General features: G+C 28.7%; 3 protein-coding genes across 4 annotated transcripts; all 3 read left to right on the plus strand.

The window, feature by feature from the left end:
- Nucleotides 1-5,127: 5,127 nt before the first annotated feature.
- LOC119677380 (TBC1 domain family member 31-like) lies at nucleotides 5,128-9,509 on the plus strand. Of its 2 annotated transcripts, XM_038088703.1 has the most exons (6): nucleotides 5,130-5,718; nucleotides 5,778-5,929; nucleotides 5,981-7,846; nucleotides 8,852-9,054; nucleotides 9,111-9,290; nucleotides 9,350-9,509. In XM_038088703.1, the coding sequence occupies exons 1-6, from the start codon at nucleotides 5,264-5,266 to the stop codon at nucleotides 9,461-9,463; spliced, it is 2,970 nt and encodes a 989-aa protein (XP_037944631.1). In that variant the 5' UTR covers nucleotides 5,130-5,263; the 3' UTR covers nucleotides 9,464-9,509. The 2 variants fall into 2 exon arrangements, with proteins under 2 accessions (XP_037944632.1, XP_037944631.1); XM_038088704.1 differs by lacking the exons at nucleotides 8,852-9,054; nucleotides 9,111-9,290; nucleotides 9,350-9,509 and adding an exon at nucleotides 7,963-8,131 and having other exon boundaries at nucleotides 5,128-5,718.
- A 1,245-nt stretch (nucleotides 9,510-10,754) lies between these two features.
- Nucleotides 10,755-12,933, plus strand: LOC119677382 (serine protease inhibitor 42Dd-like). Its single transcript, XM_038088705.1, has 3 exons — nucleotides 10,755-11,631; nucleotides 12,275-12,416; nucleotides 12,477-12,933. The coding sequence occupies exons 1-3, from the start codon at nucleotides 10,774-10,776 to the stop codon at nucleotides 12,605-12,607; spliced, it is 1,131 nt and encodes a 376-aa protein (XP_037944633.1). The 5' UTR covers nucleotides 10,755-10,773; the 3' UTR covers nucleotides 12,608-12,933.
- Nucleotides 12,934-17,013: 4,080 nt separating this feature from the next.
- On the plus strand, nucleotides 17,014-18,645 carry LOC119677383 (retinol dehydrogenase 13-like). The gene is made up of 7 exons (XM_038088706.1): nucleotides 17,014-17,195; nucleotides 17,248-17,413; nucleotides 17,526-17,623; nucleotides 17,724-17,880; nucleotides 17,946-18,114; nucleotides 18,171-18,261; nucleotides 18,315-18,645. Exons 1-7 carry the CDS (start codon nucleotides 17,107-17,109, stop codon nucleotides 18,532-18,534), a joined length of 990 nt encoding a protein of 329 aa, XP_037944634.1. The 5' UTR covers nucleotides 17,014-17,106; the 3' UTR covers nucleotides 18,535-18,645.
- The last annotated feature ends 914 nt before the right edge of the window (nucleotides 18,646-19,559 follow it).

Here is a 19,559-nt window from a genome sequence, read left to right on the forward strand (position 1 = left end):
TGTTTGAATTCTATGGCGTAATCGAACATGTTTAAGGTAAACCTCAACAGTCATTCATTCCGCAAGATAAATTTAAAACTCACACGCCATACTTATGTATGCTAAATTATAAAATTTGAATTACAGAATCAGCTGTCATTAGTTTATTTACTAGTTACATTTAAGAGATGATTTTAAAACTTTTAGCGAGTTTTGCAGGAACGCTAACTTTTTAACAGGAGTTTGAGATACTAAATCAGAAGCCTAGTACGTTAATTGTATTCTTGATAAGAGTAAAGTTTTGTCTTTACCTAGCATATATAATTAATAGCTCAGCAAGTAAAGCTTGAACTAGTTGACATTGAACGAACACAATGTCATCACTGGCTATGAGTATTAAGTTTCATTTAAATGATCTACCATTTTTAAAATTTTTATTTTTGAAATGAAACTCTTTCTCTCACTGCCTAAACAGAAAAAAGTGTTGCGTTCGATGCGGGATCTAGTTTAAAATTGCAATATCCCAAAAATTAGGAAAACAAGAAAGGTAAGAAGCCATAAATTATTATCCCTGATATCTGCCTTGCCACCCTAATACTACTTGCCGTGGGAACCCTTTTCGAAGCTGTCATGAAAACTAACAAAAATTGAAAAAAGGTGAAATTAAATCATCAAAAATATCTTTCAACGTGATTTCGGTAAATTTTCAGGACCTCTGATTCGAATACGGTAGATAAACAATTCCTCAACATTATCATCAAATCAGTTACATCAGCTCTTGCAGGTAGGATATATAACTCATGTGAACGCATGGCACTTGTAGGTCTTGATCTTGCAAACACGTTCGATAGGCTTCATCAGTATCTTACAAAATGACTTGGAACATACACATGTCGATAAAAACATGGGTTACTAAGTAACTTGTAGGAATGTTACCCTCTGATGCCATGATGTTAACTATCTGTTTTCACGTAGTAGTGCATTTACCAATTTGAGTCCAATTAATATTAACTTCCGTCCCATTGAAGTGGCCGTCCACTCTTGTACCTAAACTATCATCTCCTTTTTCACACTTTATATACCCATATCCCAACCCAAGCTTTTGTATATGTAATTTCTTTTATGTTATTTCCCAAATGTGTATATCTCCACGGGCTACTTACACTAATAGCAATAACATGGTTAAGTCTTAGCTATGAATGCTAACTGACTAATTGTAATCAAGCAGAAGCAACTTAATGCTTCTTAAATAAAACCTCAAATACATGGTCTCTAATATGCGAACTGTTGATGGTCGGCAGGTATCCAACTTTAATTATTTTTTACACGACAATTAAGATATACTATAAGTGACTCTTCTATTGAACTTTATCATATTGTATAAACAAATTAAATATTTTAAATGAGCTGAATTCAACTGTATGCGCCAGCTGTTAGGCTGGAGACGTCCATGCTTCTTGATTTCGATATGGTGTGTATCAAGGAGGACTCTGACAGACCAACGTTTTTTTCTTGAAATTCTAAAATATTTATAAATTTTATATTGCTAAATATATTGATTCAAATATCAGTAGTATTCTTTTACAGAAATGCTGAGCCTTAACGCACATCCGACTAAAGGCTCAGTTAATCGGTACGTACCGTAAGAACTTAAGCGAACTTAAGCCAAAGCGAAATGTCTATTTGATAGAATATATATTATAGAATATATATATATGATAGAATATACAGTTTGTCAACATTGTGTTTGCAAAACGAAAAAATGTTACAAATATTTGTTAAATGCTCAATAAAAACGATTTAATTTTGAAATAAAAAAAAAATTAAAATGTTTACAAATAAATTAAACATTTTTCTTCATATTAAACTAAAAATTATTCAAAAGTATCATTAAAACAATAAAATAATTCACAAAAACAAAAATAACACCAAATTTGTTGTGTCAACATTGTGTTTGCAATTTTGCAATTTCTTATTTTTAACGGGACAGAATACCGTTAGATGTGTCTGGGTTTTTTTGTTTGTTATGATATTCTGCAAAAACTGTTTAGTTTCTTTGTTATTTAATAAAATAGAGTGTTTTAAGTGAAGGAATAACTAAAACGCACGTGATTAAATATGGCATGTAAAAGAACAAATGCAAATAATATTAAGTTAGTATGTTATAATTTCTACCTCGGTAAATCTGCTAAGTAATAAAGTCTAATGTTTAATATTAGGTTTAGAACAATTTATAATATCATAAACAGAGCAGAAAATGAGGACTGCATTAGTTTAAAACCAGCAGGCCACCGTATTAAACCATTGTCTGATCGCCATATAAGAAGAGTATTGCAAATAATTGATAAAAATCCTTGAATTCCCATACGATCATTGGCATTAGGTCTGGAAAAGTTATTTAATATTGTTGTTAGTCACAAGGCAATAAGAAAAGTGCTATTACAAAACATTTATTCTTCGAAAGTTCCACGTAATACACCGTTGTTATCTGTTTAAAAAATTGAAAAGCGATTTCAGTTTGTTAGCGCACATTTAAGATATGCTTCAGACAGTGACGACGCGTGCCCTATTTGGAAGGGTGTGCGGCTCTTCTTTAATGTTTTTTTTACATGTACCACTTAAATTAAAATATATGAGATGTTTTATTAATAATAACCATATTATATTAGGCAACAATATATTCGCAATATTATATTAACAATTCATTAACAAAATAACATATTAAACAAATTAAATTAATAATTTATATATAAATTTAATATTATATCAATATGGAAGAAACAAAACATTTCACATAATTCTCGTAACATCAAACCAACTTTTTTCAAACAAAAGAGTTTGTACTTAGAAACATACATGTTTGTGCAGTGATCAAACAAAATCGAAACCACTTGCAATGTGCGCACAAGTACCCCGCACAATAAGAACAGAAATTCGTGGGTGCTGCTGTTAAAAGGGGAGAGACGAAATGTGATAGAAATGTATGGTGATATGAGCTGCAAACTTTAGCCGCTCATGCAACCACTTTGGCAAATCATCATGTTGGATTCGTATGCATGCATTTGATATTCGAATAGAACAGAAAATTACTCTCATACAATTCTCACTATATAAATCTCTATCTCTGATATTACGAACGGGAGCACACGCACATTATTTTGTTCATATGCAACGTATGAATATGCGGCCAACTTCTTTGCACACAAAGGGGAGAGACGAAATAAAATAGAAATGTTCTGTGATTTGAGCTGCAAATATACGAGCACACCTAACAAGTATAGCAGCAAAGAGTATATATACTCTATGATAGCAGCTAACAGAAGCAAATTGATTGAGTTTTCATAGACAATTATATTTAATTGTTTTTGCTAAAACTTTAAAAAATATATATGTATATGGAAATGTAATAATTAATAATAATTCTTGATGTGAAGATACCTAATAAATTTATAGACCTATGTTATTTAACATTTTGCAAATTATGTTAGGGTGTTCACCGCACACCTCCGCACCTTAGAGCAATCGTCACTGGCTTCAGAGTACTAAGATGGTGTGATTTTCTGGAATTTTATGCTTTATTACCATGTTTGTGTGGGTCCTGCATTAGAAGAAAGCTTGATTTTCACTTCGTCCCAGAAAATCACATCATCTTAGTACTTTGAATCATATCTTAAATGTGCGCTAGCAAACTGAAATCGTTTTTCAATTTTTTAAACAGATAACAACGGTGTATTACGTGGAACTTTCGAAGAATAAATGTTTTGTAATAGCACTTTTCTTATTGCCTTGTGACTAACAACAATATTAAATAGCTTCTCCAGACCTAATGCCAATGATCGTAAGGAAATTAAAGGATTTTTATCAATTATTCGCAATACTCTTCTTATATGGCGATCAGACAATGGTTTAATACGGTGGCCTGCTGGTTTTAAACTAATGCAATCCTCATTTTCTGTTTTGTTTTTGATATTATTAATTGTTCTTAACCTAATATTAAACGTTAGACTTTATTCCTTAGCAGATTTACCGAGGTAGTAATTATAACATAATAACTCAATATTATTTGAATTTGTTCTTTTACAGGCCATATTTAATCACTTGTATTCTAGTTATTCCTTCACTTAAAAGACTCTACTTTATTAAATAACAAAGAAATTGAACAGTTTTTGCAGAATATTATAATAAACAGAAAAACCCAGACACATCTAACGGTATTCTGTCCCGTTAAAAATAAGAAATTGCAAAATTGCAAACACAATGTTGACACAACAAATTTGGTGTTATTTTTGTTTTTGTGAATTATTTTATTGTTCTAACGATATTTTTGATTAATTTTTAGTTTAATATAAAGAAAAATGTTTAAATTAATTGTAAACTTTTTAATTTTTTTTTTATTTCAAAATTAAATCGTTTTTATTGAGCATTTAACAAATATTTGTAACATTTTTTCGTTTTGCAAACACAATGTTGACAAACTGTATATATATATTTGATAAAATATATATGATAGAAACGAAGTAAACAAAAGCGGCGAACTTTGTTTATTTCGTTCTTATCAAATACACAGATATGGTTGGTTGGTAATACCAACTTGGTATGGTTGGTTGGTATGGTTGGTTATATATTTCGCTTTGATTTAAGTTTTTACAGTATGTATCAGCAATAGCAGAACCGGGTAAGGAAAATTTTTCAACGTCTTTGTGTAGCAATTGTTTTTCTTTTTGTACTATTTGATATTTTTAAGCCATTACACAAAAGTTTTAATATCTATTGGATAATCTAAAAAAATTTTTACTTAAATTTTCAAGTATCTGAAATTTTTTTTATCTTCTTTGGTAATTATATAAATCGGTTACAAAAATCGTCGCACGGAATAGTGAATACCACTACTATTACAAATACTACACAATAGGGGTACTATTGTATAGCACCCCTACTTTAATTTAACACATTTATGTGCAATTTACAATGAAACTATACAGATCAGAACAACATTTTCAGAGCCGATGTAAATATACTGATATTTTATATGATAATGGCATTAAATAATTCAAATTTGTGTATTTGTATCTACCAACTGTAGGTGAGTCCAGTTTACCTAATACTAAAATTTTTAATACTATTTAGATCATCACTGAAAATTGTAGTAATCATTTAATAAAATGCAGAGGAAACACTTGAATTACTCCGTTTTATTAATTCACTGTCAAAATAAAAAATAAACATTTTAAGAGCGCTAAACTTAAATTAATCTAAGAAATTTATTAAATTTACCCCGATTGATATGGATAAAAAAGAAGAAAACTCTAACAACGCTGTTAACAATGATTTGGAGGGGAGCAACAGACGAAGTAAATCTTTGAACGCTGAATCAAATAATAGTGATTTAGCTAAAGGCAATACATCGAAAAATGAAAACAATGATTTAATTATAAAGGATAAAAATTTAAAAAAAACTAACTCTGAGGAAATTTTTGAGGATAGTGAATTTTTGGAAGACGAACCATTTTTGGAAGAGAGATTGTTTGAAGAAATAACTGAAGAAACTTCATTCTATGATGCTGAACCATGCACTATAGACAAATCAAAAAAATTACCATTTAAATTAAAACAAAATCAAAATGGAAATATATTTACCTTACATCACACAGTCACTAAATATGATAAAATCATAAGAATTAGATTGAGTGCATGTTGTTTTGGAAACGGATGCACTCAATTTGTTATTATTGATAAAAGGTGATGATTTTTCTTTTTTCCGAAATGCCAGTAATATATTATTACTCTAAATATTTAAGGGGGAACATTTTTGTATTTGATTTTCCATCAAAACGTTACTGGCAATTACAAGAACAAATTATAGGCGTAAGCGTAATAAAGCCGTCGTTTACAAAGACAACGCATTATTTAATAGGCACCAAAAATGGTCGGCTTCTACTTCTGGACACAGGTAAATAAACCTAGTTAAACGTTCGTCTTAAAATAATTATAATTAATTTAGATAGCTCGAAAATAATAAAGACAGCAGAAGTTTATAAATGTCCCATTACTGAAATATCTTTTCCGGGACAGCCATTGTTGCCATCTAATTTAGCACTAATTATTGTTGGACACCTTGCAATTTTATTTAATGTGCAAACCTTTACTGCTACACATCGCCTGGACTTGGATGAGATGCCAATCAATTTAAAGTTCGCAACTTTTTTGCCATTTTCAGAAAAAATTTTTACTTGTTTTACCAATGATGCAATATATTTTTGGTCGGGAGTTACTCTGAGAAATATTCGCATTCACTACCCAATAAAGCAACGCGATAAAAAATTACAACTAATGAAGAGTGACTCCATACCAGAATTCTGTTTAGACTCCGAAAATTGTAGAGAATTTCTATTTAACTGCCAAAACTTAGATTATTCTAATGGTCAGATAGTTTCCTACTGCTATGCTTTCGACGGAAGCCTTTTATGCTTATCAACAATAGATAATTACATATTACTAATTAGCATTTACACAGTTGAGATTAAAAAAATACTTCGAACTAAAGATTTTGTGGTTTCGGAATGCGCTTTTCTTCCGAAACCTAAGGAGATTTTGTTATTTTGCCTTACAACAAAACATCAGGTTATATTACTTGATTGTCAAAATACTAAGTTAATATTGATTGTTCAATCACGAAATGCATTCCATATGGAAATTTCCGAAGATGGACAATTGATAGCAATATTATCAAATAACGGAGAGGCCAATATTTGGTCAACCTCTCAACTTTATAACATATTAAAGTCACAAGAAAAATGTATCGAACTGTTACAAGGCTCTTTTAAAGTGAAAAAACCGATTTGCTTACCCATTTCCAGCAATGAATGCTTTTATAATGATGTAAAGAATATGCTTAAACGTAATCGATTGTTACATATTTTGCGTGAATATGGCCAATATCCCTCAAAATATCGCACTATTATTTGGTCTGCATTGCTTAAATTGCCATATAATCAATCAGAGTTTCAAAAATTACTTAAAAGTGAGGTACCAGTGGAAATTAGAAGCAAATCAAAAAATATAAAATTAAAGAATGAGTCTTTAAAACGGTCGCTGATTAAAGTGTGGTCATGCTTGGGATTGTGGTGCAAACCAATTTTATATGCAGACTTTGTACCATTTTTAATATTTCCATTTATAAAATTATTTTCGAAAAATGCTCTTATTGCATTCGAAATTTGTGTCACACTTTTTTTAAATCATTTCCAACTGTGGTTTGAATTTCATCCCATGGAACCTGCAAATTATTTAGGGATATGCGAAAATCTGCTTCAGTTTTTTGACCCAGATTTGTGCAAATTTTATGCTAAAATGGATATTAACTCAACACATTACGCTTGGTCAATTTTTTCTAATGGATTCTCAGAACTTCTCGATCAAGAACAGTGGCTTCATTTATGGGATAATATAATATCGTGTCAAACGTATTTTATTATATTTTGTTGCGTTGCTTATAATATTTTGCAGCGAGAAGTTATCTTAAGATTACCATGTAGGGATAACGTGATTATGTTTTTTCACGAACAAAATCCAATTGATGTCAGTCAATTATTGTCAAAAGCATGGAAATTAAACACAAAATGCCCACCTAAACTACATCCAAAAAGATATATCGAACTTTTTAAGCAACTTCCTAAAAATGTGTATCCTAAATTTTTGAACTATCCAAACGAATGCATTAGGCAACATGAAGAAAAAATGAAGGTTTTTCAAAATGAACAAAAATTAATTGATGCTCGATTACACCAACTGGAGTGCGAAGAGTTGGAAATAATGAAACATCTTCAGAGGGATCTTAAAGATGAAACACATGCGAAAAGAATGAAAGGTTAAGTATTGTTTAAAGCAAAATATAATAAATTTTGAATAACGATGATATTTAGTTTTCCCTATTCTAATAATTAAATATCCATCAAATCCCTATTTATCATTTTATTCGTACAGTGCAAGCTCTATGAAACGAACGCTGATTGGACTAGCAATTCTGTCCGGTTAAAAAATTAGTCCGTTTGAAGGAACGTAATTTGAATGAAAAAAGAAAACGGTGGACTAACAAAACATCGCATGGTTAGGAGAGATGTCTGTTTAATACATCTTGTATTCTAATTATTTACGGTGATTATATGTTAAAAAATAAAAAAACTGTTCTATGAACTAAAAACTGTTCAATAACAATAGATTTCAGCATAAATGAACAGTCATAGTTAAACTTACATTAACATACAAAATATATATCACAACTACTTATAATTAAAACTTGTATTTAATAAGAATTGCTTCTGAACATAAGCTAGAGGCTCATATGTCTTTGGTACTACCTTTATATATGATGAATTTTGTTTATCATCACTTTCTCTGTTTCTTGAAAAGAGTAATTTAAACAATTTTGAATTTTTCAACAATTGATCTGTTAAGATTTTTTGATCACTGCACAGCGTAAAAAAGTTTAAAGTTTGCTTTAGATTAGGGCTGTCCAAAGTACGGCCCGCGATGTTTTTAATCTACTATAATTACGCAAATTTTCTTTTAGTGTACGGATAAAACTGCATTATATGTTATAATGTATTTATGAACGTATGCATTTGTTAGTACAATAGGACTCTTCTGGCCGCAGTACCGGCTGTTGGGCGATTTCATGCTTAAACTTTTTTTAATAATGTATTTGTTTCTGCGCCTCTCCAATCTGTACAGTAATTTGTATTAACCCGCGATCGCATCTAGTCTGGACAGCCCTGCTCTAGATTGTTGTTTATATCGTATAACAAAAATGATGTTAAAAGAAAAAAAATTTTCATTTTTCATAAGTAAGACTAATTTTAATATATTCTTCCAGAGATGGAGAAACTGTATCTCGATGTATTAAAACGTGAGGAAGAACGTATAGCTTATCAGAACAAAATTGTTCTTCTTTACCAGAAAGAATTACGTAATCGTAGAGGAAAAGTAATAGCAACTATGAAAAAATCTGAACAACGAAAGAAAGCAATCGAAACGGAAAAGGAGTTGGATCAATTATGGCACAACATTGAAACAGAGGTTTGAGTATTCATATAAATAATAGTAAATTAAAGAAATATTTTTAATGACTATAGAAACTAAGAGACCGTACGCAGTTAATGTTAGCTGAAGAACAGATGCGAGATGAAGATATAACACTACTTGCTCAAATGCAAAATATGAAACCAAAATGTCAGTCATTATCACAAAAGTATGCTGATGATATTAAAAGAATATCTGAAGAAAGGGATCGTCTAAAGCATAATATTAAAAAGGTTCTGTATCAACGATTTATAATTTTAATATTGAATATTAATTTTGAATTTTAAAACAGACATCTTTAAATTTGAATGTGTCTTCCGAACGTAACTCGTGCAACTTACAAGAAATTGAGAGACGGTTTAACTTGATTCAAAACCAATTTTTGAAACTTAAAAATAATAGCTGAGTGATAATTATTTAAAATTAATTAATTTTGTACTATCATTTGTATATGCGTAAATGTGTAATATATGTATATGTATTAATATAATACTGATTTTACAAAATTATTGTTTCTCACAAACGTTTTAAAATTATTTTTTAAAAGAAGTCTTGAATAGTAATTATATTTATAACAAAAAATAAAATATTTAAATAACAAAAGTGTTTTTTTTTATTGGTGTGTCGTTAAATGCTGACTATTTAGGTAAATTAAAACTTTCTCCAAAAGTAAATAGTTTCGATTGTACATCAGTTTACACAAGTGCACAGAAATATATATGTATATACACAATGAGAATGTTACTTTGTTTTGTAAATTGAAAAACAACCACAATTGTGAGCGATGATTCATAAAATTTTATTTTTTTCTACATATAATATTTATCTTTAATATTTCAATGGTATGCGTCCACGCCCCTGGACTTTTGTTATATCTAATCTATCTCATCATTTCTGGAAATGTTTTCGTATATTTTGTGTTCTATATTTATATACAGGTGTGAGAATACTTTCTGGAAATATTCTTTTTCATACATAATAAAAGATAATTCCAAAAGACACATCAAATCAAAAGAAAAAAAAATATTAATATCTATTATATAATAAATTAAGTTCAGAAATAAAAACTTGAACTCCCATGTTATGTCTTAGTTACTTTTTCTTCGCTTTTATATATAGATTTTTTTGTTACATTACAGTACTTCTACCGATGAATAATTTACTAATCTAATGATTTAAAAACATTATTTGTAATGCAAAAGGTTTTTTTTAATGTAGAAAATCTATAATTATTTGCTTTAATACTAAATATCGACAGCACCAATATAACAAATACAATATTTTATCTCTTGATAACAGAAAAATATTTTCAAGCTGTAATTCCGACTATTTCTGTTTGAAAGTATTGTAGGGAATACTTCTTAGGAAGATGTTTGTGATGGAATAAATATGACAAGGCAAGTTTGTAAAAACCGAAAATAGGTTTCTTCCAAGGCAAGTAGTCCAAAAGTAGGACTTTTATGCCAATGGGTAAATGCATAATAACATAATAAACTTACTCTTCTCATCTAACTTCATTATACAATAGTTCCAAGTTGACCGACCGTAGATATTTGTTATTAATTTTAAGTATGTTTATATGTAGTTTCGTTTTAAGTGACGGCAACTGAATTTCGGCAAATTTGTTTTGGCTCTGGTGAGTAATGGACGTGTTTTTTGTGTGTTCCTGAAAAAATTTAATATGTATTGTTTTGTAGAAATTTATTGGATTTAAAAATGTTTGATTTTAATTTACAATTTGCACGTAATGGAGCAAGCTTCACCAGCGAACTGTTCCACCTGTTGTCCGTCGATGGTGTTAAAAGTAACATAATATTTTCACCGCTATCTGTCCAAACATGCGTTGCTTTAGCTTTTGCTGGTGCCCAGGGTGAAACGGCAGATGAAATTGCAAATGGTTTGAAACTCGTGTCCAATTTTCCACCAGAGGTGGCGGAGACATTTCAATTTGTTTTAGAAAAGTACAGGAATAGCGATCTTGTAAAAATTGCAAATAAACTTTACCTCAGAGACGGCGCGGAATTGAAGGCAGAGTATCAAACAGCTGTCAAAGAACATTACCTTGCTGAAGCTGAAAATTTGAATTTTGCAGAAAGCAATCTAGCTGCTGAAACCATAAATTCTTGGGTGAGCGAAAAAACTGAAGGAAAAATAACGGATTTAATCGAACCAAGCTCATTAGATGATAATACGCGTTTATTGCTATTAAATGCAATTCACTTTAAGGGAAGTTGGGAAAATAAATTTGATGAGCAGTTAACTGAAGAAGATGATTTTTGGACGAGTGAAGAGGAGTCTGTTAAAGTACAGTATATGAAGAAAAAGGCCAAATTCGGTTACGGGTATTTAGAGGATTTAGATTGCACTGCTCTTGAAATGCCTTATAAGGATTCCGATTTATCAATGCTTGTGTTGCTACCTAACGAACGAGAGGGTCTTAAATCGCTTGCAGAAAAACTAAAAGGATTTAATTTAATCGATTTAGCTGACAAAATTAATACTGAAGAAGTACAAGTAAGCTTTCCCAAATTTAAGGTGGACTATTCTGTAGAATTAACTGATGCGCTTAAAAAGGTGAGTACAATTTATTATAGAATTGATTAAATTTTAGGAATTTTTTAATTGGTTTAGTGTTATCGATTAAATGCATGTACTAATATTAGTCAGTTATCGTACTCTAGTGCGGAATTTTTATAATGAAGCTTATTTTTGGATTTGATATCATTCTGTTATCTAGACAGAAAAAAACAGAATATGTATTTTTTTGATACTGTGGTTTGAAAATGGAAAAATTACCCTTTCATTTAAACATTCGATTGATTATTATTTAAAATAGATTTGTCTACTATGATTAGTATCACAACAAATTTTAACACTAAAAATGTTTTATGAAATTTTTTCCAGAATTTCTTAACCCTAACGACATATTTATTCAACAATTTCATTTTTTTTTTCTATTATAATAATTATTATATAATCGTTATTAAAACTAGTAATAAATGTTTTATCTTATATATTATTGTAGAGTTCCAAATATTTTCTAATGGAATATTATTTGAATATAAATCAAATATAACTTCCTTAATTATTTTTTAAGTAATACAAGGCAAATTTTTAAATGAGTAATTATACAAGAAATATTTTTCATTTAAATATTTTAATGTCTTGTATATAAAAGAGAGTATACAAAGTTTTAAAATTCGACTATTTTTTTTAGTTTGGTATTACTAAAATGTTCACAGACGATGCTGAGTTCAGCAATATGCTCGAATCGCCAGAAAATATATTTGTTTCAAAAGTGGTGCATAAGGCCTTCATCGAAGTAAACGAGGAAGGAACAGAAGCGGCGGCTGCTACTGGTAATTTTTTTTTAAATTCTGTGCCTAATCTTAACAATAATTATTTATATGTATTAAAAGGTATGATTATGATGACTCGATGTATGTTGTTACCACTACAATTTTATGCTGATCGTCCTTTTCTATATATGATATGGAACAAGAAAAATGTACTATTTGCTGGTGCTTTTGTTACAGCTCCTACAGCATAAAGAATTTCTGGAATATAAGTTTGTGAACATAGGTGATTTGCGATGCGATATTTTGCAATAGTGATACTTTAAACTATAGTGTTATGATGTGTTAAGTTTAAAACTGTGCGTCATCAGTATAGATTCAACAGAATTATTTATTTCGTAATAAATTTAGTATTATTTAAAAGTATCAAAATGGAAAAGCTGAGAGAAATAGTGATATTACTTTAATTGATATTACTATATTTATTTCTAAACCTTCATTAATATGAAATTAATGAAACGTATATAAAATTGCAACGTACAGCATTTGTGTTCGCATCTTCTAAAATTTACATATTTATAAATTCTTACCCAACATTTTTCAAAGTGTAAAATTTTTTTAATGATATTTAAAATCTTTTGTTATATGTTTTTATTATTTAAATTTTTTTATATTAACAAATGAATTAATAAACATTTTTATATTATTTATTATGAAGAAATTTGTGTGTATTTTTATTGACATTGTTGTGTAGTAGCTTATGTAGGGAACCTGTAATAATTTGTAGTTTAATTATGTTGGGGATAGGAAGCGGACAAAATAGATAGATAGAGCGGCAGCATACGTTGGACAGTATTAAAATTCATCTTGGACGTGTTGAAAGGACCTTGTTACTTCAATGTAGCAGATGTAGATTTTTTATCAATTATATTAAATACTTTAACAACAGTCACAAAAGCCAAAATGTATATAAAATTTAAAACGTTTTTATATACAAACTTGTGAAAAATTACATTATCCAATAAAAATAATCAGGCCTATTCTGAATCGCAAGGGAATGGGAGTTTGTTCCCTGTTCCCAATTCCCCTATTCTGAATAAATTTGGTATGTTCCCTGTTCCCAATTCCCCTATTCTGAATCGCATGGGAATGGGAGTTTTTTCCTAATTTTGCACAAATTCTCTCCCTATCAAATTGTTGGGGACACAAGTTAAAAAAGTATTAAAAATGGTTTAATTTAATATAAAAGTAACTGAAAATGATCAGATTTTTGCATATATTTTAATAAAATTATTATTATAATAAAATTATTACAATAAATTTAATATTTTTAAAGTGTTATTTTTTGATTAGTTTTCCGAATATATTTTAATAAATTTAATATAACAAAATTTTCATTTAATATATTTTATTAAAATTATTATTTTAATAAAAGTATGACAAATTTGAAATAGTTAAATTTTTATTTATTTATTTTATTCACACGGGTTTTTTCCATTAATTAAAGTGTTAACTATTGTTTTTAAAACAATAGAAAAATGAAAGGAAACCAAATTCTGAAATAAATGGATTTCTAGAATAAGTTAAAATAAACTGCAATTATGTGCAGGTAAAACATTGCTTCTTTTTTATTGTAAGATCTGCACAGGTATAAACCATTATTAGTTCATTAATTGAAGCATGAAGGACATTTCTATCCTAATTATATAAAAAAGTAAATTATAATTTACGCAAATTTTATATAAAAGCAGTGAATGTTTAAAAATAAAGACATTGAAGAATTGATATCATGACGTAAGGTTTTTTTAATTAGTTAAAAATTTAGAAAAGAGTTAAATTTAACATTTAAGTAACCAATAATAATAAATTTTTCGAATATATTTTAATGTGATATTTAATGTCTGATGTTTGATAAGCTCCTTCAGCAAAGAAACGCAAACAAGCGCTCAATTTCACAATTGGAGCAACTGCAAACTGCTTCTTTGCTGGTTGTAGTTCCTCAGTAAGTTCCTCAGTAAGTTCCTCTAACAGGTAAATAAATGCTGGTTTATTTACTCTGTAATATTTTTGAAATCTATAATGAAAAAAAGTTTATTTTAAAACCAAATTAAATTTACATTTATAGTTACAAGAAATTAGGCAGCTCAAGTGGATTTGCTGCATCTCTCAAGTTTCTCCGATTGATCCTCTGTTTCAAAATTTCTTGCTCATGTTCTTGAGCCAAATCCTCTGCTAATATTCGTAATGCAATTGAATGCATTTTTAAAGTTTTTAAAAATTTTTTATATAAATAAACACCAACAACTGCACAATTCTTTTTATATGTTTATTTTTCTCATTAAAATAAAAGTTTTTCATTAATCACTTATTCACTTAATCACTTATTTATATTTATTTCTAATAATTTGTGCAGCAAACAAATAATGCGATTTTAACATTTAAATCAACATATGATATGCAACTGTTTTTTTTGTTTTGCTCATTTTCTCACTTTTCGTCATTAAAAAGTGGCATGGTTGCCAAAATTTAACAAAACAAATTTGAAATTGTTGTTGTTCACGAAACTGCTGTCTCCCTAGCGATTCAGAATAAGGGAACTGTGTGTTCGGGAACAGCGTGGGAATAGGGAGTTTTTTTGCTGGGAGTATTCAGAATAGGCCTGAATATTTTATTTCTTTAATTTACAACATACTTAAGTTATTTAAATTTATTGAGCTGTGATGTGCGACCCGTTTTTTTTCCTAAGCACCTTAGTGTATACCAATGATGGATTAAAGTTGGATTTTTAAAATTGTTAAAATTGGTTTTTTAAGGGTTTGTAGGTAAGTTTTTTAATTTCAAGAGATATTAATAGATATGGAAGTAATTTATCACTCCATAATTCGTAAATCTTTTTGTCAAAAAAAAGGTTAAGAAAACTATTTACAGAAAATATATATATATATGAAACATTATAAACCTCTCAATGCTATCTATTTTATAAAAAAATAAAATATAGAATAAAAAAATTGTTAACATTATTTACAAAAGCAATCAATGAGACATTACAAATATATCACACCAATATTTCCAAAAAACTACTGGTGTTGAATATTTGTCGGTATTTGAAACACACAGCAATTTTTAATTCACTTGATTAAACTGAAAAAATTTTTCAATTTGAAAATTTTAACCCTTTGTTAACCCGTTTTCTATTTGAAATAGAGTTTTTGGCACTAAACAAAAATAAAAATTTGACATTTGATACATACCACAATAGTACAATATAATAATATAATATAATTCTTGAAAAATTAACAATTGTTTAATCCCTGACACTTGCAATCCAAATAAAAACAAAAATAACAAAACTACAATAAAAGAATGATTACCAAGCTGGTCCTTGGTGCGCCAAGATACAAGTAGTGACAACTTATACAGTCACAGTCTTTCTTCCTGTTCTTCCTGCAATTTGCTTCTTTGGAGTTTATTTAGTCGATTTCATTTGATTGTTGCTGAATAGTAATTGCTGTTGTTGTTTTTGTAAGCAAACCTAGTATTATTGTTGAAAATATCTTTTAGTTGTTTGTTCTCAGCTAGATTGGGGATATAGAACATGCTGAAATGTCTTATTTGATAATCATCCGTATGCTTCATTATTACGTTAATACGTCAACGTATTTGAAGATTTTTTGGATTTTAATGCCTTCCTTTAAATAAGCGTACAATTGTGTCTTGTACAATGACCACAATCTGTGGAGAAAGTAGATTTTCATAGGCATACCAATCACTTGGTTATAGTTATTTCCATTATATGTGAAATAGTTGTTTTTAAGGCAAAAATTCAGTAGTTTTAAAAAGTTCCGTTTGTCAATGCAAATATATTTGCATATATTATTCCATTATTTCGTGAAATGTTATTATAAATTTAAGAACTCGTGGGCTTTACATAATCTACAAACTAAAAAAAAATTAATTCAGTATGAGTAATTTAGGTAGATCTTCTTTTTAAAAAAACTGGCAGTTATATATGTAAGTACGTTTAAATTTATTTTATAATATTATAAAGATGTATATATACATTTTGACAACATTCATAAATTAAAAGGTAAGAAATGCAAATTATTTTTTTTTAAAAAGATATTTAAAAAGCTTTTTATATAATAAACATTTTTACGAGTAATTTAATTTATTTACTTAAGCAAATTGATTAGTAAACTATATATTTACGACACTTTGTCGTTGGTGATTTGCTGAAGTATCCTCATCAGAATCAGCCTCATCAGAATTGTCACAATAAATTAGTTAATTGTGAGCAAAATATTCAAAGAGTTTTTTTTGTTTATATTTTATTGTTAGGTATAATTAAATAAAATTATACAAATAAAAACTTAATAATAATATGAAATTTCAAAATATTTTTGTAAGCAAAATTAATTTTGAATGTTATAGCGCATTCACACCGTCTCATTTAAGCGGTTTTACTCATTATAACCACTAATGAGTATGATTTATTATACAAATGAGCTCAACAAATCACCTCATTTAAGGGCAGATATATGTAATGCAACTCTTAAAAATAAATTTCCCACAAGAGTTTAGAATTTAAATAATGGGGATGGACCCTGTGTCAAAATATTTTTTACCATCAACATATGTCTAATGTCAAACTGCCGATATATCGTTGTATATTTAGATTAGATAGTAAAGCTTTTATGCAATTTTCGAAAAAATCTATATCATTTTTGAAAATTAAAATTGGAAATTATTGAAAATGAGGAAGATATTATCATTATTAAAAAGTCCTCCTGTGTTTTGGTTAAGTGTTGCAGGTACCACGATTGGTGTGGCTTGTTTCGTAAAGTAATTGCAAATATGTGCATTGAACAAATAATATAATAAGCAATAATTTTAGAGAACATTTGCAAGGAGGAAAATATACAAAGAAAACTTCTGCGGATGGCAAAGTGTTTATAGTAACCGGAGCTAATACTGGCATTGGAAAAGAAACAGTTCGAGATCTGGCCCATAGAGGTGCAACTGTATACATGGCATGTCGTGATATGAAGAAATGCGAAGAGGTAAATATCCAAAATATGGAAGTTTATAGCATTATTTATATAAATATAAAAATGAAATACAAACTGCTGAATACAAAGATTTGTGGGCTAATTTTTGTTGTTTATATTTAAGGCACGTGATGAAATTGTTTTAGAAACTTACAATAAAAATATATTTTGTCGTGAATGTGACTTATCCTCACTTGGATCAATAAAAAATTTTGTCGACAAGTAAGCACAATATTAATTAACAATTTACTGCAATATTATATGAAATCATATGAAGTATACTTTTCGATACAACCAATAAATGTTATTTATGTATAAATAGGTTTAAAAAAGAACAAGACAAATTGGATGTGCTTATTAACAACGCAGGCGTTATGCGCTGTCCACGTTCCTTAACTAAAGATGGATTCGAAATGCAATTAGGCGTCAATCACTTAGGTCATTTCTATTTAACAAATTTGTTGTTGGATCTTTTAAAGGTGAACATAATATTGATATAAATTATATTTATGTGATTAATTAAATTTAATTAATTATTTTCTAGAACTCTGCACCAAGCAGAATTGTTGTTGTATCAAGCCTGGCGCACGTAAGAGGAGAAATATGCGTTGGCGATTTGAATAGTGAAAAATCATATGACGAAGGAAAAGCTTACAGTCAGAGTAAATTGGCAAATATTTTGTTTACAAGAGAACTTTCAAAGAAATTAGAAGGCAAGTCAAACACCTTAATATTTTACATTAATTAAAAATATTTCGTATACACAAAGGAACTGGAGTTACAGTAAATGCTTTGCATCCAGGTGTAGTAGACACAGAACTTTTTAGACATATGGGATTTTTCAATAATTTTTTTGCAAGGTATATTAAGTACTTGTTTCTTTTAGTAGTTATTATTTATTTTAATATTTTAGGTTAATCGTGAAGCCTCTGTTTTGGCCTTTTATAAAAAATGCCAGAAACGGTGCTCAAACAACTCTTTATGCTGCATTAGATCCTGAATTGGAAAAAGTAACAGGCAAATATTTTAGTGATTGCAATTTAAAAAATGTTGCACCAGCTGCAGAAGATGAAGCTGTAGGGAAGTGGCTGTGGTCAGTAAGCGAAAAATGGACGAAATTAAGTCATAATTGATATAGGTTGTTAAGCAGCATATATTCCAACTCAAAATATAAAATAAAAAAAAAATTTAAATGATCTATATTGAGAAGATATTTTTTAAAATTTTATTTTAATAAACAACTGATATAAAAACTATACACATCGTCAGCGTTTACTTAATTTAGTAAATTATAATTGCAATTATAAACACGTAAAAAAAACATATATTTCAACTTTATAAAACCTCGATAAATATTAGCTAGAATGAGGTAAGCTTGTAAAGGACCATTAATCATATGCGGTTTCATTCAGTTTTTTTTAGTTATACTTAAATTAGTTATAAACATTTTTCAAATTTAATATTACTCAAATAACTTAAATTGTTTATGGAAATAATAGTAAACACTTTTTAAATAACAATTATTATTAAAAAATAACTAACATATAAACGCCTTAAAGCAGATAACATGATACTCGTGAAGAAGATCTAGTAATTTTTTCTATTACAAACTTTCTACTATTTTGCAGGTTTCTTAATTATTTTTTTTAAATTTAAACTTCTGACCACTTCGAATTAGCGTGTTTTCACTGAATCAAAATTATAATGTTGGCTGTCGATTATAAACTTTTAACGATTTTACAGACTTTAATAACATATTTGAAAGACAATGGGTATAAAATTAGGTAAATTTAACCTCTTTGTTCGGATATAGATTACAATTTATCATATATTGAAACAAGCATTAAGAAGGCTGAATAGGGTGGGGTCTCAATTTTATCAATTCAGTTTTTTGTTCAATTTTCTGTACTGAAGAATTTTTCTTTTTTAAATTTTTGGAATGTAGGGGAATATTTGGAAGTCGGAGAATATTACTCGACGAGGGAGATAAGTAATGTTTAAGCAAGGCATGACGTTTCTACGAAATAAAATTTTAGCACTGATAAGGTCAGTTCATGATTATTGTAAGCAGGTGCGAGGCGTCGAATGATTCAGAGTGTTCACTGAATATCGTATTCATTTCTTCTATTTAAGGCGCTTCATGAAAAAGTAGACCTCT

The sequence above is a fragment of the Teleopsis dalmanni genome, chromosome 2 (assembly GCF_002237135.1).
Source record: "Teleopsis dalmanni isolate 2A chromosome 2, ASM223713v2, whole genome shotgun sequence".
In the NCBI taxonomy this organism is placed as follows: Eukaryota; Metazoa; Arthropoda; class Insecta; order Diptera; family Diopsidae; genus Teleopsis; species Teleopsis dalmanni.